Raw genomic sequence first — 19,809 nt, 5'->3', positions numbered from 1 at the left:
CACAAAGCATTTTGACAATGTTCTAGATTCAACCCTAGGGTCCAGTGTCACTATTCTTGGTATGATTATTGACCACATTTTAAGGTTCATATTCTTCATAGAGCTCTTCAGGGTGTGACGGATCCAGGTTTCAACTGGGAGCTGCATTTCATACATAATTCCACACCAGCCTGCTAATGGTTTTGTTCTTGTGTTGTAGGAAGAGAGCGGGCTATCGGAAAGGGTTCCATGTCATCATAGATGAGGAAGGAGCTAGGACAGAGTTAATGAGGTCAGGGACGGAATCCGTGAATCATAGACTGCAAAGAACATCGCCTTATCCACTTCAACAACTTTGCTAATATCCTTTATGGAACCGACCCGAATGAAAAATATGTACGCCGCAACATCTGCATTTGAATCGGTTAATGGGATGGCTGGCGTCACACCACAAACCCCTGCTACAGCCTACGGCGTCCAGAATGCAAGCGCGATATATCTCCATATTCACGAAACCTCAGCCAAGAGAATACAGACCCTTGATTATCTACGAAAGGCGTTAGTATTTATCTCGTTCTTATAACAGTGAACGCAAACTAATAGGAAAGCTTTGTAGCCATGAAGGGCGAGTTTATTGGTTTAACACTATCCATTTTACCCGGGCTGATGTTTCCCGACTCCCATATTTTGAGAAGCGAAAGCTTGCCCGTCGAGCGATCAATTATCTGCTGCTAGGGTTGTCCGTACCTCCAATCCTAGATGTCAGCTCGAACCCGTTCGAATATCTCCGATCATTTAACGCGCTCCTTATTGAATTCGAGGCATTCCAGCAAATTCACCCGGCCGATGGCGGTTCTGCATCGACTCTCGCGCGGGCGCGAATTCCACAAATGTTCAAGCGATCAACTCACACTGGCACCAAAGCTCGGCGAGCAAGCTCAGCGACCGAAATAGGACTGCCCATGCAATCAAGCGATCAGTCAGAGCTCAAAGCAATGACGGGGAATATCGCGTCTGCCACAAATGCTGCCTCCGCAGTGGCCACCTTTCCATCCATTTCCGAATCTTCAGATCTACTTCCGGGGGAAGAATATACTTATCTCTTGACCCCCACACTACCCTTCGACCCGGACTTTTTCGAGACATATGCGACATTATGCGACGTCCTCATTGACTGCTATAGTAGATTGATGAGTTTAGTGTCGAGCCCTTCGCTTTGCACCGGTGCATTGGGAGAAATGTTTGCGAAGGCAGATTCACGGTTACGGAAAGTGATAATGTCAAGTGTTGTGCGTGAATTCGAAGATGCAAGCCGTAGTAGTGTCAAGGGTGAAGTTGCAGGAGTTAGTCGAGTGGTCCTAGGGGGACTCTTAGGCTAGATTAGCAGACGGGTGCAAGCCCAATTTTGGAGAATATGCCTAGTTAAAAATGGGGGAGCAATATCATTCGCCTCAACCTACAGGAGTCAATTCCGGACAAAAACCGGTAGCATACCGGTAACTAATGCATATGGCAGCCGCAAAGTTTCAATTATTCTAATTTGAGGGACACGGGAAAGGACAGAGGAAGGTTCCATGAATGGCGAGTTGTGTCTTCTCTTTAAATATAGACCTAGCATACTCCGTAATGATACAATATATACTCCATAAGATATAAACAATGCGATGCTGTCATGTCACGTTCAATTACCATGCCACCAAAAACGCCGAGACCAGCCACTTGCGCCATTGTGACTGTACATAAATCGAAAAAGGAAGATCTAAACCCCTCAAACTCCGAACTTTTCTTTTTTTTTTTCGCTGCGAGGGAAAGTATGATAGCAAGGATCGCTTGACGAGGAAGCAGTCTGAGAGGTGGTAATGAGGATTGGTCATTGGGGCACCTGCTGCAACGCCTCCATCTCTTTCTGCTCTCTAAACACCCTCCGACTCATTTCAAGGACAGCCTCAAACCCTTCCCGCCCCTTCTTTGCGTTCTGGCTAAATGTTTCCACGCTAAGTTCCTCGATTTTGTTCTTTAATTTTTGCCATCCACCACAGAGAGCGGTTATCTGTGCGTCTTGTCTAAAGTCCGTCCTCGATGCCGGCATTGATTGAGATGGTTGATAGATGACAGTTTCGCGGACGCTAAGAACGTTTGACCAGGTTAAGTTTGTGGAACACATAGTGACTTTCTTCGAAGACGGGTCGACATAGGAGACTTCGTAGACATGCGATGTCGAAGAACCTCCAAAAAGGTTAAGGATCCATTGCGGAGCAGACTGGTTGCATGTGATTAAACGCTCCGTTCGTAACTATGCGCACGTGTGTTAGCCCTCCAGGAACATTGAGACACAGACTTCAAGCCTTACAATTCCAGATTCTGGATCGAATGTTCGCGAAAGGACATCGACGGCAACGACATGCGTGGACTTGTTATTCCACGGGCAGTATTTACGCCAGTTAGCAGTGGATACCTCTTCCCACGAGTAATCGAACGTGCATTCCGACGCGAAAACTTTCATAGCGATCGACGGCCGCCAAATACCGGCACGAGGAAGAAACGAACGAGCCCAGCGGGATAATAGAAATTAACGATTAACTTGAAGCTGCCTCCCTACTTTATACGCAGCGAATAATATTAAAGTAGAAAGGAGAAAGGAGAGCGGCGAACTGGCAGAATCAAAAAAATAAATAATCTGCGGTAAGTGACAGCAAAAGTGAATCGACTCATCAACGCATCTGTGGAGTAAAAAGAATTAATTCTTGCCGGAGAGGCGGAATCCCGAATTATTGCGGCGAAATCGCAACCCAAGGAAAATTTTTGGGACAAATCCAGCTGCAAGCTGACTCAGCAGGGGGTCTGTGCAGTTGGTTAAGTACCTTGCTAATGTTGTTCCTACTCCGTACCTCGAATAGTTACTCTGTGATCAAGAGGGAATCTGGATTTTCTTCCGTTGTTCTTGGATATCATTGATTCTCTCTTGCGAGGGCACTAATTTCACCCTAGCCAAGAATCGCTAGCAAGATAATATAAAATTTGTCATTGAAGGGATTGTGTCTCCTATGTGGTTGACCTGGATCTGGTTCTATGAATCTCATCCAGCTTGTTTTAGAGAGTGCTGAATACTGAAGTGCAATATGGCCATCCCAGGTCAAATTTTTTTGGGTATTTCTGGAGCTCAAATCGTTGGATGGACGTTGTAATTTCTGATTCCCATCTCTCGGGAGCCTCTCGCTCTTACTCTCTTCTCCTTCAAAATTTTTGATTTTCTAATCTTCCAAGTTCGCAGCAAGTTAACTTTAAACTCTTTCATGCTGCTATCTTGCGCTCCCCGCTCTCCGGTTATGCCCTTAGCCTCAATGAGCTCAGGCTATAGGAGGTGTGCGTAGTCAATCCATGACAGTGAATGCTCTCTAGATATTGATAAATAACCCACACTAGGGCATTTCTTTCGCTATCAGAGACGCTCCTTCTGTAAAAAAGACCACCTTGATGGCTCCGATTCATTTGACGAATGTAGAGGAGGAAACTTGTAAGCTAGTCCTCGGGTACCCAGTCATTTTATGAGTCGTTCGTGCAGTACCGCATTTGCTCATCTCTGCCTCCCTGAATGAGATTTATTTGCATAACTTTAAGAGATGATCCACAAAAACATCGCTTGTTAGAGCGCATTGTCTCCTAATGCAGAGGGAATATATGATTAGCAAACAGATCCTTCCAAACTGGCCCACAGTGTCTTCCTGAAGAAAGTGTAGGAAGTTTGTTGGTATGTCTATATGAAGTTCTATCCAAACTCTTGTTGTTGATGGCGTTGTGATGGATGGTTTCGTCTACCAAGCTATCAGCACTTTAGCACCCTTTTGGAGAAGGCTTCGCAAAGGCAAGTTGATACTTTATTTTTCGTCTCAGGGCTAACAATTTGACAAAGGCCTTTCTATCAAAATTGAATCTCAATTCGAGACAACCGGTTCGTTGGAGCCTTCCCCAGCATGGCGACGACGTCAAATTGAAAGCCAAGTACTCCGTACTGCGTAGATGCTTTCGCATTAAGAACATATTGTGTAAACGAGGTTAAGTTAAGGCGAAAGGAGAACCAATTCCTTAAACCTACATTAAGAATCATCCAGACGAGCAATAATTCCTTTGGGCCATTGCTCAATTTCAACTGCTGTCAAACAATCTCTCCATGCAATGAAAGCAGCTACATATTTGGTGGAGCTTTCCCCGAAAGCTCTGCTGAGAGTAGAGGTGTAGCTTAGCTAAGTAGCTGATGTTGAGGCTGTGTGACTGTTTGTCTTTAGCATAAATCCTATGTTTTGTCTACTGGCAGTTTTGCGGGACATGGTAGGCGGGGATAGCAGACTCCTGAAGTAGTTAACTTTTTTTTGTGTCGTTTACTAATGACGACTTGAGTGGGTAGTTAGTAGTTAACTAGCTGTTGGAACCAACAGCCTCTCAGAGGAGGTGACGCGTGGGGAAATTGTCTGTGTTGAGGCATGTACCACCACAGCTATGGCAGGGTTAACAAGGCAGGGAGGTACAGTACTCTGTACTCCGTACTAACCCATTCCAATCCAGGGATAGCTTTTTATTCTGACAAAAGTAAACTGTCCGAGGCATACTCTGTACGGGAGTACCCCGTACTTCGTCGTACTTCATACACCGTGAATCATTCGGTCTGTGGGTAAAGTAAACATTTAACTAAATCCTCGCCAATTACGGAGTATGGAGTGCAATACGTTGCAGTTAATTAATGTGGGGTTCCTTCGCACCCGCGACTTCACAAGTCAAATAACTGGTTACGCAGCAAGGGACAGGAAGGACCTTTGATTGCAATTTTTGAATGTCAACCACTCTTCCCGCCATACCTGGTATACAATCCAGCTGCCCAACAACAATCCGACAAAGCCCTTGACTTACATACAAACCTAGGCCTACCGACGGTTTCCTTGCCCCCGGCCTGATCTTTGACTGCCTACTTAAATTAGAAATACGTAGTTCACACGGAGTACGAGTATCGACCATGCCCTTACAAATATGTGTACAAAATGCTGATTTTAATGCTCTTTCTTAGAACTCTTATCGATTTCCATTTTCTGTTGCGTGATTAGGGACACCCAGTCCCGCATAACTGAAGATTGTCTTGATCGACATGGCGGCAGAGCCTTCCCCCAAAGGTTCGGTTCCCCGCTTTGGGGAATGGCCTGTTGACCCCCAGCAGGACGTGCCCATCCGGAAAGAACGTATTTGGATAGATGGCTGTTTTGATTTTAGTCATCATGGTCGGTTACTCTCACATCTACTGTTGTCCACATGTCTAATCCAGGCGGAGTAGGCCATGCGGGGGCGATGCTGCAAGCAAGGAGATTGGGTCAAGAGCTTTTCGTTGGTGTCCATTCCGACGAGGAAATTTTAGAAAATAAGGGTCCAACTGTTATGACGCTGGCAGAACGGTCCGTTCAGTATTCCCGGTTGGAGCGGAAGCCCTTGCTGACATACTCTGGCTAAAGGGTGGCAGCGGTGGATGCTTGTCGCTGGGCATCTAAATCAATCCCCCACGCTCCATACGTTACATCATTGCCATGGATATCCCATTACGGCTGCTACTACGTTGTTCACGGTGACGACATTACTTCAGATAGTGATGGAAACGATTGCTATAGATTCGTGAAGGCTGCAGGACGTTTCCTTGTGGTGAAGCGAACTCCCGGGATATCAACCACGGATTTGGTTGGGCGTATGCTTCTCTGTACTCGTGGGCACTTCATCAAGTCTTTACCTGCCTTTCTAGCCGGCCAAGAAGGATCTGGACCGCCGGAAGAGCTTAAGGAGCTTGCAAAGCAGTCCCTTCAAAGAATTAAAGACTATGCCACGGATGAAACTGGTCACAACCCTGGACCCGATGTTTGGACTTGGACTAGTTCTCAGCAGCCAAATGACGATCACGATGCGCAAGCAACTGGATCGTTTGATCACTTAGTTCATGGAAAGCCCCCCAAGCCAGGGCAACGAGTCGTATACGTCGATGGAGGTTTCGATTTATTTTCATCGGGTCATATTGAATTCCTACGCCGTGTTCATGAAATGGAGAACGAAGAGGGCTCGCGCCGCGGATGGTATTCGTCCGATCAAGTGAAAGCCCGAGTCGAACAATGTGGAGAAGACTATGGACCTGCGTACGTTGTAGCTGGGGTCCATGACGACGAAGTCATAAACCGTTGGAAAGGTTTGAACTATCCTATAATGAACATTTTCGAACGTGGTCTCTGCGTTCTCCAATGTCGCGTGGGTACCCTTAACTACGTTCAATTACCTATCGACAAATACCACTTAACTAATATTTATTCGCAGTACATTAACGCTGTTGTGTTCGGTGCTCCCTTTACGCCATCAGAGCCGTTTCTTCGATTACTGCCACTGGGTATGCCTGGTGCTGTCTATCATGGACCCACCACCTTCATCCCTTTAACGTACGATCCCTACGTTGACCCAAAAAAGCTGGGCATCTTTAAGGAGATCGGAACCCACCCTTTTCAGCACGTAAATGCTGGCGAGATCGTCCAAAGAATTTTAAGAAGCAGAGAGGCATTCGAGGCACGACAACGAGCAAAGCTGCTCAAAGCGATTGGTGAAGAAAACATTAAGCAGAAGGAGCAGCAAGAAGTAACTCGGCCCGCTAACTAGGCATCGGTTCCTTTATCTAGATTGCACGAGTCTTATAAATGCTGGAAAGCCACCAAGTTACAGAGGGCATCCGGTTTTCAGCACTTTGATATGTTTCTTGTTGATTTCTATTAGATACAGGAAAAATGTCTTGAGATTTTGGCAAGAGCCGAGGCTCCATATCTTCCGTGGATCGGATGTGGCTTGAGCTATATCGTCAGTTGGAATAATAATAACTTAGTTAGATTTAAGTCTTGTATATAATCAGCACGCCTAAGATATTACGGGCCATAGTCATGGGTTTACAACCCTGCACATTTAATGGAAAGTAATTTGATAATCATTGTACTCGAGACCGTATCTCTTGCTATAACTGAAATATGGACTTTATCATACGAAAATTCACCGTCTAAGATGTCCTGGATACAGAACCTTTCGTGGGGTGGCCTTCCTAGTGTCAAACACCCAGAAATCCTCCGAAGTATATGTAAATCGCTTGGAAACGCCATACTACTTCAGATCCCAACAATCATTTCCCTGGCTAGTCTGCAAACTTCCTCATTTTGCTGTCTAGTATCATGCTTCCATTTCTATGCAACATAAAAATCAGTGTTCAATGATGTGACGTAGTCAGCCATTAACTGAGGGGGCATCCTACCTTTTTTTGAACTGACAGTTCCTTCAGCGTGTCTCTCGTTATCAAAGCAATATTCCCACGTTGTTCTTCGGCTATTCTGCGCATTTCTTCGCTCCTAACAAATTGTATCTCATGTCTACCAACGGCCCGGTTGATTTTTCTGTTTAGCGATCTAGGCAGATTGGGACTGTAAAGATCTAGCGAGCGCGACCCAAAGACCTCGGCCCCAAGGCAAAGGATCTTGCTTTGAATCCTAGACCATTCTTGCCAAAGCTTTTCAAGAGTTCTTTCAATGGTTCTCAGCTTCTGGCGGAGCTCGCCCACCGGGGCCAGGTAACCGTCCTCATGTCGTGACTGTTTCCAATCAGGCAAAGGCCAACCCTCCAAGCCCATCACCCGAAACGGAGCCAGAGCACTATGATTAATTAACCCTAGTTCATCAATCTTTTCCATAGAAGTAGCCCTTGTGTGGTAAAGTCTCTCAGTAAGAAGCTGCTCGGCATCAATAAGGGAATTGAAGGCATCTTCAACGATTTCATCTTGTGTTCGGTCGAGGGAACCTTTATTTGAAATATATCAATTGGGGTGCATAGGAATGGGACCATGATAAACCCACGGGAAAACTCATTCACAATAGCGTGACCGACTGGTTCACCCGATGAGCCCTCACTGTTATGTTTTGGTGCAGCTCTGGTTCTTTTGTGTGCAACCTTGAATGGGGAGGTGGCCGTGGCCATGTGTGTAATAAAGGGACTTCTTTGGTCAGAATGGGCGGTGCAAATTTGTTGCTTTCGCCTAAAGATTCCTGACGCCAACATGGTGCTTCTTGAAAGAGACCTCAGCGCAAACTTTTGCTCTGTCATGATGGGCTGATGGAATGGTGTGAGATAGCTCACTGTGGTTTGACAAGTGTTCTTAAATGATATAAAGTCACAGTATAAAACAAGGTAACTACTCTGAAGGTTCTCATCTGCTAAGAAACTTACCTTCCCAATCGGGCCAGGCGAAGGTGGGGTTTGAGATTCATTCAAACTTCGTTTGATGGCCGGACGCGGACGCAATGAATCAAATCGGCTCTTCGATATCCATTCCTAGGGACGATATCGAAGCCCATTATATCATACACACGTGTTGAATAAGAAACACATAAAGAGACGCCGATCTTTTAGGCATGGGGCAAATAGGAAAAGCGGCCAGCCTGCAGCCATTGAGCTTCGGATTATTTTTATGTGCAATAACAAGACAAAAGTAACGTGGTGTCTATTTCGCAGCTTCCGATTCTCTGGGAACCAGAACTCCTTTCTCCTCGAGCAGCTTCGCTAAGTCCCCATTTTGATGCATGGACATCAAAATGTCACATCCTCCAATAAATTCTTTGTCGATAAAAAGCTGAGGAATGGTCGGCCAGTCAGAGTATTCTTTGATCCCTGCTCAGTACATCAGTCCCCGTATGTACTTTATGCCTTTCAGACTAGCGCCTGATGCACACATACCCTGCCTTAGTTCAAGATCCTCAAGTACATTAAACGCTGTAAATTTATCTGGGTCCACTCCTTGAAGTCCCAGAATCTGAATGCTGGCCCTGGAATATCCGCATTGCGGCGTCTCCGGAGTTCCTTTCATGAAGAGGACGACAGGTGCCGATGCAACTGCTTTATCTATGGCAGCTTTCATCTCGGTTGATAGCAAACGAATTTGCAGTGGCGATAATGTTGGAGCGAACAGAGGCCTAAGGGAATGAGAAGCCGGCCGAACTGCTCGGCAAAAAAACTGCACATTTCCTATCAGTCAGAAGGATTGCCGCTGGTGAAATAATGTGATCACTTACAGGAAGGGCAGCCATTTTAAGGATTGTTTGCAAAAGAGATTGATGATTATTCCCCCCACATTAAATAAGTTAATGAGCTTGAAATTGATACAGAGTACGGAGTATTGTTGCTAGGACTAAAAATGGTTTTCAACATCTTAAACTGACGACGTCAGGATCATCCCGGTGTGACAAGGTTTGGCCAGGGACTCGGCCTCTAAAATGGAATAGGTTTAGTGTGCTTAGTTAGACTGCCACCTACGGAGTACTGTACATGCAATCCGCCCGGAGATTGCACTGTGTATACAGAGTATGGACTGGTATGAACTTATAAGTGTTTTGTCGCAAAGAAACAGTGCTGCTGCGGTCACAAAACCTTTCTCTTCCCATAGTTACTTACCTGTCTAGTTAGCCATTTTTAAGTCTCTTACAGTGTGCTCCTTAAACCCCCCAATCTCTCTTGGATCCATATTTCTCATGCTACACCATAAACCCTAAACACTTGACTCTAATCTTCCTTAATGCCTAAACATCTCTTTTGTAATGAAAAAGGTAGTCAAAATTGAGATGATAGGTACTGAGGACATTGAGGATGAAGGAGATCTTGAAGCCCAGAACCTGAGAGTGTGAAGTCGTTATAAAAATCGAGTTTACGGAGTACATGTACTCTGTATGTACTTAACCAACTTGTCTGATTTTTCAATGTGATTTCCTGAGGTAGTTAGTCAACCCTCTACTCCATAACAACAGCGGAATATGGCATGGGCAACCAATTTCATCTCTTAGTACTCCGTACAGAGTATATTAGTGTTCTTACAAACATCATCCTCTAACAACTGATCAATTTCTATGGCATTATAGATTTTGGGCCCTTTTTCCTTTACTTCTTTCCCCTTAACCACATGGCGGACGGTATTGTGCCAGAACTCGGGCCTCCATTTTCGGCTGCCGATTACGCCAACGATGGGAAGGTCCATATCCTACTTGCGGCCAGTGGCTCAGTCGCTACGATTAAGCTACCCAACATCGCTGAAGCTCTGGGCCGCCACGCCAATGTTTCCATCCGCATTGTTTTGACGGAGTCTTCCAGCAAATTCCTTGCCGGGCAGAGTGCGGAACAACCGACCCTAGAACAGATACGCTGCCTCCCGAATGTCGACGGCATATATCAGGATCTAGATGAGTGGAAGATTCCGTGGGTGAGAGGAGCTACTATCCTCCATATCGAACTACGAAGATGGGCGCATTTCATGCTTATAGCTCCATTATCAGCCAATACGCTGGCTAAGATGGCACTGGGACTCGCGGATAATTTACTGCTCTCGGTAGTTCGAGCTTGGGATGTACAAGGCACAGTTGAACCCCCAAGGAAGATATACGTTGCCCCAAGTATGAATACGATGATGTGGAAGCATCCGCTTACCGAAAGTCAGATCAAGACGTTGGAGCGGGGTTGGAACGTGGACTCTACGGAGGGAAAGGGCTGGATTACGGTCCTAAGACCGATGGAAAAAGAGCTTGCATGTGGTGATACTGGCGATGGCGCCATGCGGGATTGGAGGGTAATTGTGAGGTTTATCGAAGAACACGTGGGCTTGAGTTCTTGAGTGATCGGCATCTATTTCTGAAGGGGCATCTCATTTTTGGTGACGTTTGTCGCGCCATCATCAGCCATCTGGTGAAGACTGGATCTTTGCGAAACGTACTCTCCAAACAATCCGGTGGCTATACCAGTACCCGTGAACCAGCAGCCATATTTAAACCACCACCAGCAATCTTTAACATCATCCAACTTGACACGCCATATCATAGTTCCCAAAGTTATAATTGCGCTTCCGCAACTGCCTACAAAGAAAATAGGACCAGAGCCAACTGCTACGCCAGCGGCGGCAAGCAGTCCAACCTGAGCAACCGCCAGACCAGAAAGGATTGCCTTTGTATCGCCCTGATGTTTGAGCGCGATGGATTTGATACCGGCAGCAGCATCATCCTTTACGTCCATGTGCGCATATATTGTGTCATACAATATAGTCCACGCAATACAGCTCGTGTATAGAGAAGCCGCGGCTACGGCGGCTCCGACATTTGCCAGAAGATCGATGCCCAAAGTTGGAAATCCCATTATTGCGCCCCATGAAAATGTCAGCCCCAGCACCGCTTGTGGGTAGTTTGTGACCCTTTTGGCTAGCGGATATGTTGCCACTAAAAGTAAGCTAGGAGTCGCGTACCAGAAGCAAGTCGCGGGAAACTGCAAGAGGACTGCTAAACCAACAAGAAGTTGTGTTCCGGTAAAAATCATCGCACTCAAAGGTGTAATGGCTTTTCTTGCAATGGGCCGGAATTTCGTTCTTTCTACATGGGGGTCGAGATTACGGTCCCATAAATCGTTGATAGCGCATCCGGCTCCCCTCATAATTAAGGCACCGAGGAAGAATAGGCCTGAGTACGAAACCACTTCTAATGGTGTTGCCATGGGCGTGGCGAACGGTGCGGCGAGAAGAGTCGAGAATAGGCATGGGAAAAACAGGTAGTAGGTACCGGTCGGTTTGTCAAGGCGCACCAATTCGGCATATGGTATCCATGATTTGGGCAGCGAGGCGATCAGACCGCGAGTCGGAGGAGTGTATTTGACGATTGGTTGTTCTGAAGCTGGATTAACGGGGCTCGCGGACGTTACGGCTCGGCGAAAAATGATCGAGGATGTCAAGACCGGTTGAGACGACACTGGCAAGACAAAGCTACGCCTCATACCGTTGGTCCCTCGTAACTTGGACGCGGACGAAAAGCACCTAAGGCTCCTTCGGAACCCATATCCATAACGGATTTCGGAAATGGGTTGGAGTAAAGGGCTGAGAAAGGTGAGCGATCGCATCACTGCTTTCAGAAATTTGCTGTGTAAAGTCGCCCAGTCGCACCTACCGGAAAGCCGGACTATTAGTTTCATCAAGCCAACTTTTGTTCAGCGGCATTCATGGTAGTGTTTCTTGATTCCAACAATACTAAGGTAGAGGGCCATACTCCGTGATTTCAAGCTAAGTAGGGAAGCCAAGGGTTGCTCGAGGCTTTATCATCATCATTCTTCGGACTCAAGTTGCTGGGACGCAGCGAGTCCTATTACGAGTTCTTTGATAGTGCTCCGAGCGCTGGGCCAGACGCGGGCGGGAGCTCTTAATCACGTGACTCTGTAGCTAACTCTGGCCTAACCGGTTATGGAGTAGTTGCCGAGGCAGGTACTCCGTAGTGAGATTACGTAACCAGGTACTCTGTATTTCATGTGCGCAGGGCAGGTAACGAACTGCAGTATTCACCTAAAAAGGTAACCAAGTAACTAGCTGCTTTCCAGAGCGCGCTTTTTCTAACTGGAAGCAACAGCGGGCGTCCGGACCGCATTTTCAATGCTATCTCACTCATGCTGAGCCTCCGTCTCAGGTTAAGTTTGGCATTAGGTTGCTCTAATAAAACAGTCCAGTGACATCCAAACAATGCCTTCCCGAAGACAGCCCCGAGCGTCCTTCGAGCCTATATCCCCCGATCTAGATCTTGCCGCGTTAGTTGAATCAACGCCGAATTTTGAATATGTGGTTCGGATCCATTGTGATGCCATTGACGAACAGGGCATCGAGGACTTTGAAAGATTGGTACAGCTGCACGTCATCATGGGAGGGAAGCCTCTTGTTGTTGAGGGATATCAACAAAGGCTAGAGAAATGGATATTTTCTTTGCAATGGTTGAAGGATAACCATGGGAAAAAAAGTAAGCAATCTCTAACTAGAATTTGCCTGTTTTAAAGTTGCTAAGATAAGGTGGTGTTAGCTGAAAACGCACGGAATCTCACTACCAAGTCCAACCTTCCATTAACCATTCACCATTACCTAAATAATATGGCCTTGCTAACGGACCAATGGACGGTAACAAATTACAAAGATCCAGAGAGACAACGGATCTATCTCAAAGATATTGACTGTCCCCCCATTTGGCATGAGAAGCTAAAAAACATATTGCCTCCATTTTTATGCTATTTGAACGAAGCCGACGCTCAATGCGGAGCGGGAAGATCCGGAGATCTAATGAGCAGTCTTCCTCCGGAAATGAGAGCTGAAAACTTGATGTGCTATATCGGTCATGAGGGGACCTACACACCGTCCCACCGGGAAATGTGTGCTACATTGGGCCATAATATCATGGTTGAGACTTCAACGGGCGCCGTGGAAGATGGAAAACTAACCAAACCGGGCTCTTCTATTTGGTTCATGACAGAAAGCAAAGACCGACACTTAGTCTCGGAGTATTGGCGCTCTCGACTTGGACATGACATCGAGATTGAAGACCACTTCGCACAGATCAACGCCTGGAAACTTGCCCCGTTCAAAACGTACGTGGTGGAACAGAAAGTTGGCGACTTTATTCTCATCCCTCCTCTTGCTCCTCATCAGGTCTGGAATCGAGGTACTAGGACAATGAAAGTAGCATGGAACAGGACTACAGTGGAAACCCTGGAAATGGCGATTCATGAAGCCCTTCCAAAAGCGAGGATGGTTTGTCGAGACGAGCAATACAAAAACAAGGCCATTGTCTACTATAGCCTTATGAAATATTCTGACGTTCTGCGCGGAGTCGACCCGCGCAGTAACCCAAAGATGCGACAAATACAGAAAGATTTCCGGCGCCTCTTTACCCTGTATACCCAAATTCTTCTTTCCGAAAGTTTTTCGCAGAAATTGCCTGAGCCCAAAAGCGTGGAATACATCCCCTTTAGTAGCAACATTATCTGCTCATATTGCAGATGCAATATTTTCAATCGCTTCCTAACATGTCCTTCTTGTGTTGGGAAGCTTCCGGATGGGGACGATGATAATTATGATATCTGTATGGAATGTTATTCCATTGGCAGAAGTTGTGCGTGTATTTCCAAGCTCAAATGGGCCGAACAATTCAAATGGAAGGATCTTGTTAAGAAGCACGAAATTTGGCGAAATCAGATCCTACAGTTTCGAAATCGAACATCCGGTGCTGGTGAGCTTCCAGAACCTCTGATGGTGGAAAGAGTGCGCCTTGGGAAAAAGACACTCGCAGAGATCTGCCAAGAGGAATTGAGACGAAGGCCTTGGAACGATATTTCTAAGCCAGCACTTCGTGAAGAAAATGACGCGATAATTGAAGCTAATGATGATGGCTCAATCAGAAAACGTCGCAAGATCCGAAGATCTGAAAAATTTCGGAAGCAACATGCGAGCTGCCATATTTGCAAAACTCCAGAGCCCAAGTGGAAACTTGCTACCTGTGATGCTTGCGGACTAAATTATTGTTATGGAAGTCTTTATAGGGCGTTCGATACCTCTCCACGTGAGATCCTGGAAGAACGGAGCTGGAGATGCCCAAAATGTCGTAAGATTTGCTCCTGTGGGGCATGCCGGCGTGATGCGAGTATAAATCCCTACGAACCTACTGGAACGCTTCTTGGACACGATACTAGTAAGGTAGCCGACCCTAGAAGCGTGGAAAGTCTCGTTGACTTCAGCCACTCAAACATTACTTGGATTATCAAAGCTGGAGACCATGGAGAAAATCTCACTGAGACCCGCAGGTTGAAGAGAAGATTGGAAGAAGCAGAAAAAGCCAAACAACATGATCCAGTCTTGGAAGACCAGGACCTTGACCAAGATGAGACTGATACCCTGGTACCCGCTGCTAACAATGCTATCCCCATTGATCCATTGCTGGTTATAGAAAATAGTCGAAACCCCTCAGAAACACGGGATGAAAACGGCGTTCCCATTGACCCAACACTTACTGCTGATTTCGCTAGACCGGGTGATCCAAGGGAGATAGTCGTGCCGAGCAACGCAGTTTTCAAAGAGGAGATGACAAATCGTTACGAGGCCACAGAAGCAATTACTTTTGAGTACGCGGACCTGGAACCCTCGGTCACGACTTTACAGAACCCTCCTAGAAGTGCTTTAATTCACGAAACGGGAACCCGCACTACGGCTGGGCAACACTGTGCAAATGAGCATTCCACGCCTACATTTGGTTTGGACGGTGTAAGGGACATGTCAAGCACGACCATTATTCAGTCTGACGTATTACTTAATGACCTCAGTGTGAATGCAAATCGACACCCCCTCAAGAGATCCGACGTCCTTCGATCAAAAGAAGATGATGAGTTTATGCCTGACCCAGGATCCCTTCACAATATACAAAGTAGAAATGGTAGAACCGTGACGAGACGAAATAAAGCCCGTGTTAGATATACAGAGGAACCAATTGTTCTCAGCGATCAAGATGACGTCGAGGATGAACCAAGGCGAGTAGAAGGTCCACAATTTAAGCCGATTAACCTGAAACCAACTTCACGAAAATCCTCTCTACTTGACAAACTCGAAATACCAGGTGGTGAAGGGGCCATCGATGCCGGTAACATTTCAAGCCTGGATTCAAATTCCTTTTCTACGCAACAAGCACTTGAACTGAGCGGGTCACCATCATTGTCCGAATCCTTATCGAAGGAGCCAGCTTCGGATAATAAGGAAAAGCTGATGATCCAAGTCGAAAAGAATCGAAGAGCAAAACTGATGGCTATGCAATGGGCGGAAGGGAATACTGATGATATTGATAGCGAGGAGTGGATCTAGTCTGCTAACGAGGCCATAATTTTCTATCGTGCACAATCGGGCGTATTCAGTGACACTCTCTTCCGGATGTTCGACCCCGTCTATAGTGGTTGCTGTGCGTCGTTGCCAGGCGCTTTTTCTTTCTGGGTTGTTGTTTTGCTCACCGCCTGAGTTTCAACGTTGTAGCTCGGGATATCGGGTTTGCGGTTTGGACTGGCAGAGGCAACCGCCTTCCCCCGCCAGTTTACTTAACTCGGCATAGTTTTATCTCGTCTTTCACTTGTGATGGATTCTGGCGGCTATGATCTTTGTGTTTGAACTCTGTCAGCCTGTGAATAGCTGGTAGGAAAACTTGGGTGGCTGTCTGAAGTTCAGAAGTCCCTGCGTTGTGAACGATTTCGCATACATACGGCATGCCTGGAGTATCTCTTTGACTCGTTTGCAGTTTGCTTACGAAATGAACTCAAGTGCTTGATCAATCTGGTCTTCGGATCCCGGGATCGTGATTTCTCTGTTAGAGTCCTAATCACCGTGGAGTGTACCAAAGCGAAAAGCCAACCTCATGAGACTTCACTCAGGTACGAGATACCTGCACATGTCCCTGAAATATTTGAATTCCATCCCCCAAGCATCGAAGCTCTGCCATGATAGCAATTAGCACACATATCAATTCTGTAAGAAGAATTATGGCCGCACAAGTTATAAGCCCAGCAAACAGAAGTTGGGCGGGATAAATGGTACATTCTCATAAAGTATCAATAAAGGGGGGGAAGGTGCACCAGCAAAGCAACACAGTATCGCGGGAAACAAGTTCTACTCAAGGCCCAGAACACTGTAAGAGAGTGGTGAATACTGAGAAATCTGGAATGGACCAATCCTAAATTAGGCACCTTTAAAGTCATACCGCAGGCGTTCTAACTCTCCTATGTCAACAGATATCATGGCTCTTCGAACCATGAAGGTAATAAAATAGATCACTATATTAGCGAAACTTATTAGCTCTCATATCGTAGTGGTCCTGCTTAATCTTTAAGCTTACCACCAGGTACAACGTATAATATTCGTAGAACTTCTTTGGAAACGGATGAATCCCCAAGGAGATAAGCAGCTAGAAAAAGGAACGCGGAAACTAGGGCATTGCTCAAGCCTAAATATTTCTTTAATAAGCCATCTTCTCGATTATTATCCCTTATTCGACGATCTCCCTTTGTATCTAGGTAGGATGGTATAAATTTCCACATGCTGTATGCCGTGGATAACAGGGATCCGATTCCCAGAAAACAGAAAATCTTTTGTGGCGCACTTAGACTCTGCACAAGCAAGAAAGGAAGATAGGTTATTGAGGAAATCAGAGGGATGGCCGTAAAAATGAGCTATGAGAATTGTCAATAGGAAAAACGTCAGATGCCCGACGTCACCTTCGTTTACCTTGTACTGGGAATTCTGCTTTTCATCTTGGCAGCGGAGATCCTGTATTAAAATTTCCTGCTCTAGATATACCCTGGTTAGCCAAAAGCTGACTTGGCTATTAGAGCTGGCTGCGGCCCACGGCATAGTGTTCCACACACCTTGTTCGTCAAGCTCCCCCCGCTGGCCGTCATCACTGTCCAAATCGGGGTAGCGGAATGTCTTTCGGAGACGAGCGGTTGCCATAATTAAAGGCTCACTGACGGCTTTTTGTAATGAATATTTGTGAGCTTCATATTTCGAACCTCAACAGCATACCAAGCTCATGAGAGCGTGCCAGCTGCCCGTTGATACTGCTGAGCTGGTTAGTTGTGAACATATTAACTAGCGGTTGCGGGTAGCTGCCTAAGCTTGCTTATCTCCACGTGACCGGATTAAGTATCCAGCACCTCCGTAGTTAACCCGACAACTAACTAGCAGTCTTTGGAAACAAGGTTCGCTCACAAGCCGACTCATTGCAAAAGCTCTTTGATGGTAGGATAGTTGATTGCAAACAACGTGGGAATTTCGGCGACCATCATGAACAGCACATTGTTCCTCCGATCCGGTAGACTTCCAACAAATGCCAACCGTATTCGTTACCGTGCATGGTCCTTCCGGCGCACACTAATTGCGGCGCCAGGCCCTCGCTCGGGGCCCCTCCTAAGTCGAAGGGCCGACCGCGAACTTCCGTCAATTGATTCCCATCGGCGGTGGATTCGAACTCTTCCTTTATTTGCTGCAGCTATTGGTGTCTCTATGTTGGCGATATTCAACTACCAAAAGTCATCTTCGAGTGTCGTGAACAGCACCATGTATGCCCTTAGAACGTCTCCCAAAGCGAGAGAGTTTCTGGGGGATGAGATCTACTTTGCGCAAAAGATACCATGGATTGGCGGAGAAATCAATCAACTTCATGGACGGATAGATATTTCGTTCTGGGTCAAAGGAACACGTGCGAAGGGGAAGATGCGGTTTAAGAGTACTAGAGAAAATCGCATGGGTTTTGTAAGCTTTTTTCTTTTCCTTTTTTTTTTTTTTTTTTTTTTTTTTTTTTTTTTTTTTCGTTTCTTTGAAATACTGTTCTTGATTTTAAGTCTATTGTTTTCACCCTTTGTTTTCTTCAAAGTACAAGATATCCTGTACTAACCTCAGCTGGTCCGAATAGTTCCGTACTGAAGACTGGAGCCTGGAGATGGAGGATGGGACAGTGGTTCGGTTGTTAAATGCAAGCGATGGCGATCCATTCCAGCATTCAATTGGGACGGAGGCCGACCAACAGGCTACGTCTTCGATATAGAACAGTAATTCACATCCTGAATTATCAAGGCTTTCTCTCCTATCATCGAGGATTGGCCCGGCGTTTACATTTTTGTTTATGTTTGCTGGAGTTTTGGCGAAGTGATGTTGGATTGGGGGGGATAGGATACATTGGTGTTCTTACTGATTGATTCCACACTCAAAATGTAACTGAATAGTTGCTAATGTACAATACAAGAAGGAAATATGGGTCCGTAATTATTCCGTTAACTTGGCCGCTAGGATGGAGTCTCCGGCCACGGTTTCTTAATAGCATCATGTATCTTGACACAACGGCCCTTTGGTCCACCCACAGAACCTACAAAAAAAGAAAGTGATGATTTAGTAAGTATAGGTCAACGTAAAGAGGAGTGGAATGGGCCTTTTACGAACCTTTTACCACGACAAGCCCCTTTTCTGGGTCGACTTGGAGAACCCTTAAGTTTTGAATTGTCACCGGCGTATTTCCCATATTTCCTGCCATCTTTTTTCCCGGATATACTCTCGAACCACCACCCTGGCTTGGACCAGTTGTACCCAACGAACGATGCGTCAAACTGACGCCGTGACTGCGATCCTGTCCGTGAAATCCCCACCGCTTCATGACACCGGTGAAACCCATACCCCGACTCTTCGACCGTACGTCGACGAATTGACCCTCCTGAAACCAGTCTGCGTTGATCATTTGGCCAATTGGTAGCAACCCTGCTTCGTCCCTCACCCGAAACTCCTCAACATAGCGTTTTGGAGAAACCCCATTCGCCGCGAAGTGGCCTAGCATTGGTTTTGTGACGTTACTCTCATGCTTCCACCCAGCGCCGACCTGCACCGCAAAATAACCATGTTTCTGGCGGGTTTTATGTGAAATTACCTCCACTCTGTCGAGCTGGAGAATAGTGCAAACTGTTCGCTTTCCAGTTTCCGGGTCAATAACTGCAGACATTCCTTTCTTTATAGCAAGCGCGCCGGTCCGAAGAGGGAGGGTGTTCATTTTGCGTTCATAGGCTGAAGACGGAGAGGATGTGAGGACGGGCATATCTGGGCCAACATTGAAGCGATGCGTTTTCGGAGGATATAAGGCTTTGATGCCGAATGATCTTTGAGGGACATAGTAGGTGACAGCCGGCTGAGGGATTATAACGGGCGCGAGTAGTTGCTGGAAGCTTTTAGACTTGAGCCGCGGAGGCATGGCTAACGGTGACAGCTATTGAATTAGTATAATGAGACAATTCCTTCTGGGACCTTATTTCCCGCTGTCACTCAGTTCATCGAGTCGGAGCTTCGATGGTGTCTGAAATCGAATTTCTAACCACGGACAAATATATTATCCGATGCCAAGAAGCGCCCGCGAGGACCAGCGCCGGAATGTTGCCCGCGATCAGGCA

General features: G+C 46.3%; 11 protein-coding genes across 12 annotated transcripts; 5 read left to right on the top strand and 6 right to left on the bottom strand.

Annotated features, from left to right (window-relative positions):
- The first annotated feature begins 186 nt into the window (after window positions 1–186).
- Window positions 187–1,463, top strand: D8B26_003651 (uncharacterized protein). Its single transcript, XM_003068129.2, has 2 exons — window positions 187–537; window positions 596–1,463. The coding sequence occupies exons 1-2, from the start codon at window positions 350–352 to the stop codon at window positions 1,356–1,358; spliced, it is 951 nt and encodes a 316-aa protein (XP_003068175.1). The 5' UTR covers window positions 187–349; the 3' UTR covers window positions 1,359–1,463.
- An 11-nt stretch (window positions 1,464–1,474) lies between these two features.
- Window positions 1,475–2,697, bottom strand: D8B26_003650 (uncharacterized protein). The gene is made up of 2 exons (XM_003068130.2): window positions 2,330–2,697; window positions 1,475–2,272 (listed from the first exon to the last, which is right to left on the bottom strand). The coding sequence occupies exons 1-2, from the start codon at window positions 2,480–2,482 to the stop codon at window positions 1,850–1,852; spliced, it is 576 nt and encodes a 191-aa protein (XP_003068176.1). The 5' UTR covers window positions 2,483–2,697; the 3' UTR covers window positions 1,475–1,849.
- Window positions 2,698–5,067: 2,370 nt separating this feature from the next.
- On the top strand, window positions 5,068–6,726 carry D8B26_003649 (uncharacterized protein). Its single transcript, XM_003068131.2, has 4 exons — window positions 5,068–5,243; window positions 5,297–5,414; window positions 5,472–6,246; window positions 6,313–6,726. Exons 1-4 carry the CDS (start codon window positions 5,114–5,116, stop codon window positions 6,643–6,645), a joined length of 1,356 nt encoding a protein of 451 aa, XP_003068177.2. The 5' UTR covers window positions 5,068–5,113; the 3' UTR covers window positions 6,646–6,726.
- A 413-nt stretch (window positions 6,727–7,139) lies between these two features.
- D8B26_003648 (uncharacterized protein) lies at window positions 7,140–7,998 on the bottom strand (the record flags this gene model as incomplete). The annotated part of the gene is made up of 3 exons (XM_066124217.1): window positions 7,140–7,214; window positions 7,283–7,821; window positions 7,878–7,998. The coding sequence occupies 3 exons, from the start codon at window positions 7,996–7,998 to the stop codon at window positions 7,140–7,142; spliced, it is 735 nt and encodes a 244-aa protein (XP_065980296.1).
- A 215-nt stretch (window positions 7,999–8,213) lies between these two features.
- On the bottom strand, window positions 8,214–9,184 carry GRX5 (monothiol glutaredoxin grx5). Its single transcript, XM_003068132.2, has 3 exons — window positions 9,090–9,184; window positions 8,755–9,031; window positions 8,214–8,688 (listed from the first exon to the last, which is right to left on the bottom strand). The coding sequence occupies exons 1-3, from the start codon at window positions 9,102–9,104 to the stop codon at window positions 8,522–8,524; spliced, it is 459 nt and encodes a 152-aa protein (XP_003068178.1). The 5' UTR covers window positions 9,105–9,184; the 3' UTR covers window positions 8,214–8,521.
- A 644-nt stretch (window positions 9,185–9,828) lies between these two features.
- Window positions 9,829–12,152, bottom strand: COQ2 (Para-hydroxybenzoate--polyprenyltransferase, mitochondrial precursor (PHB:polyprenyltransferase)). The gene is made up of 2 exons (XM_003068134.2): window positions 12,087–12,152; window positions 9,829–11,983 (listed from the first exon to the last, which is right to left on the bottom strand). Exon 2 carries the CDS (start codon window positions 11,938–11,940, stop codon window positions 10,687–10,689), a length of 1,254 nt encoding a protein of 417 aa, XP_003068180.2. The 5' UTR covers window positions 11,941–11,983; window positions 12,087–12,152; the 3' UTR covers window positions 9,829–10,686.
- Window positions 9,971–10,675, top strand: D8B26_003646 (uncharacterized protein; the record flags this gene model as incomplete). The annotated part of the gene is made up of 1 exon (XM_003068133.2): window positions 9,971–10,675. One exon carries the CDS (start codon window positions 9,971–9,973, stop codon window positions 10,673–10,675), a length of 705 nt encoding a protein of 234 aa, XP_003068179.1.
- A 276-nt stretch (window positions 12,153–12,428) lies between the features above and the next one.
- D8B26_003644 (uncharacterized protein) lies at window positions 12,429–16,106 on the top strand. The gene is made up of 2 exons (XM_003068135.2): window positions 12,429–12,821; window positions 12,882–16,106. The coding sequence occupies exons 1-2, from the start codon at window positions 12,551–12,553 to the stop codon at window positions 15,698–15,700; spliced, it is 3,090 nt and encodes a 1,029-aa protein (XP_003068181.2). The 5' UTR covers window positions 12,429–12,550; the 3' UTR covers window positions 15,701–16,106.
- A 612-nt stretch (window positions 16,107–16,718) lies between these two features.
- D8B26_003643 (uncharacterized protein) lies at window positions 16,719–17,443 on the bottom strand. 2 transcript variants are annotated; one of them, XM_066124215.1, is made up of 2 exons: window positions 17,248–17,443; window positions 16,719–17,169 (listed from the first exon to the last, which is right to left on the bottom strand). In XM_066124215.1, exons 1-2 carry the CDS (start codon window positions 17,330–17,332, stop codon window positions 16,862–16,864), a joined length of 393 nt encoding a protein of 130 aa, XP_065980294.1. In that variant the 5' UTR covers window positions 17,333–17,443; the 3' UTR covers window positions 16,719–16,861. The 2 variants fall into 2 exon arrangements, with proteins under 2 accessions (XP_065980294.1, XP_065980295.1); XM_066124216.1 differs by having other exon boundaries at window positions 16,719–17,164; window positions 17,248–17,433.
- A 118-nt stretch (window positions 17,444–17,561) lies between these two features.
- Window positions 17,562–18,425, top strand: D8B26_003642 (uncharacterized protein; the record flags this gene model as incomplete). Its single annotated transcript, XM_003068137.2, has 2 exons — window positions 17,562–18,133; window positions 18,294–18,425. Exons 1-2 carry the CDS (start codon window positions 17,666–17,668, stop codon window positions 18,423–18,425), a joined length of 600 nt encoding a protein of 199 aa, XP_003068183.2. The 5' UTR covers window positions 17,562–17,665.
- Window positions 18,347–19,684, bottom strand: MRPL9 (mitochondrial 54S ribosomal protein uL3m). The gene is made up of 2 exons (XM_003068138.2): window positions 18,818–19,684; window positions 18,347–18,743 (listed from the first exon to the last, which is right to left on the bottom strand). Exons 1-2 carry the CDS (start codon window positions 19,611–19,613, stop codon window positions 18,664–18,666), a joined length of 876 nt encoding a protein of 291 aa, XP_003068184.1. The 5' UTR covers window positions 19,614–19,684; the 3' UTR covers window positions 18,347–18,663.
- Between the last annotated feature and the right edge of the window lie 125 nt (window positions 19,685–19,809).

This window comes from Coccidioides posadasii, chromosome 2 (genome assembly GCF_018416015.2).
Source record: "Coccidioides posadasii str. Silveira chromosome 2, complete sequence".
Classification (NCBI taxonomy): domain Eukaryota; kingdom Fungi; phylum Ascomycota; class Eurotiomycetes; order Onygenales; family Onygenaceae; genus Coccidioides; species Coccidioides posadasii.
The sequence above is the reverse complement of the archived record's forward strand: the minus strand, read 5'-3'. Positions and strand labels throughout refer to the sequence as shown.

Excerpts from the sequence above, each read along its gene's own strand:
- D8B26_003650 (XM_003068130.2), bottom strand. The coding sequence starts at position 2,482 with ATGAAAGTTTTCGCGTCGGAATGCACGTTCGATTACTCGTGGGAAGAG. Across the intron at positions 2,273-2,329 it reads TCGATCCAGAATCTGGAATT|TTACGAACGGAGCGTTTAAT; the intron begins GTAAGGCTTGAA and ends ACGTGCGCATAG.
- GRX5 (XM_003068132.2), bottom strand. Across the intron at positions 8,689-8,754 it reads GGATCTTGAACTAAGGCAGG|GGATCAAAGAATACTCTGAC; the intron begins GTATGTGTGCAT and ends TGTACTGAGCAG.
- D8B26_003644 (XM_003068135.2), top strand. The coding sequence starts at position 12,551 with ATGCCTTCCCGAAGACAGCCCCGAGCGTCCTTCGAGCCTATATCCCCC. Across the intron at positions 12,822-12,881 it reads GGATAACCATGGGAAAAAAA|CTGAAAACGCACGGAATCTC; the intron begins GTAAGCAATCTC and ends AGGTGGTGTTAG.
- D8B26_003651 (XM_003068129.2), top strand. The coding sequence starts at position 350 with ATGGAACCGACCCGAATGAAAAATATGTACGCCGCAACATCTGCATTT. Across the intron at positions 538-595 it reads CTTGATTATCTACGAAAGGC|CCATGAAGGGCGAGTTTATT; the intron begins GTTAGTATTTAT and ends AAAGCTTTGTAG.
- D8B26_003643 (XM_066124215.1), bottom strand. The coding sequence starts at position 17,332 with ATGGCAACCGCTCGTCTCCGAAAGACATTCCGCTACCCCGATTTGGAC. Across the intron at positions 17,170-17,247 it reads GGGGGAGCTTGACGAACAAG|AGCAGGAAATTTTAATACAG; the intron begins GTGTGTGGAACA and ends GGGTATATCTAG.
- D8B26_003649 (XM_003068131.2), top strand. The coding sequence starts at position 5,114 with ATGGCGGCAGAGCCTTCCCCCAAAGGTTCGGTTCCCCGCTTTGGGGAA. Across the intron at positions 5,244-5,296 it reads TTTTGATTTTAGTCATCATG|GCCATGCGGGGGCGATGCTG; the intron begins GTCGGTTACTCT and ends CAGGCGGAGTAG. Across the intron at positions 6,247-6,312 it reads TCTGCGTTCTCCAATGTCGC|TACATTAACGCTGTTGTGTT; the intron begins GTGGGTACCCTT and ends ATTTATTCGCAG.
- COQ2 (XM_003068134.2), bottom strand. The coding sequence starts at position 11,940 with ATGCGATCGCTCACCTTTCTCAGCCCTTTACTCCAACCCATTTCCGAA.
- MRPL9 (XM_003068138.2), bottom strand. The coding sequence starts at position 19,613 with ATGCCTCCGCGGCTCAAGTCTAAAAGCTTCCAGCAACTACTCGCGCCC. Across the intron at positions 18,744-18,817 it reads GGGGCTTGTCGTGGTAAAAG|GTTCTGTGGGTGGACCAAAG; the intron begins GTTCGTAAAAGG and ends CTTTTTTTGTAG.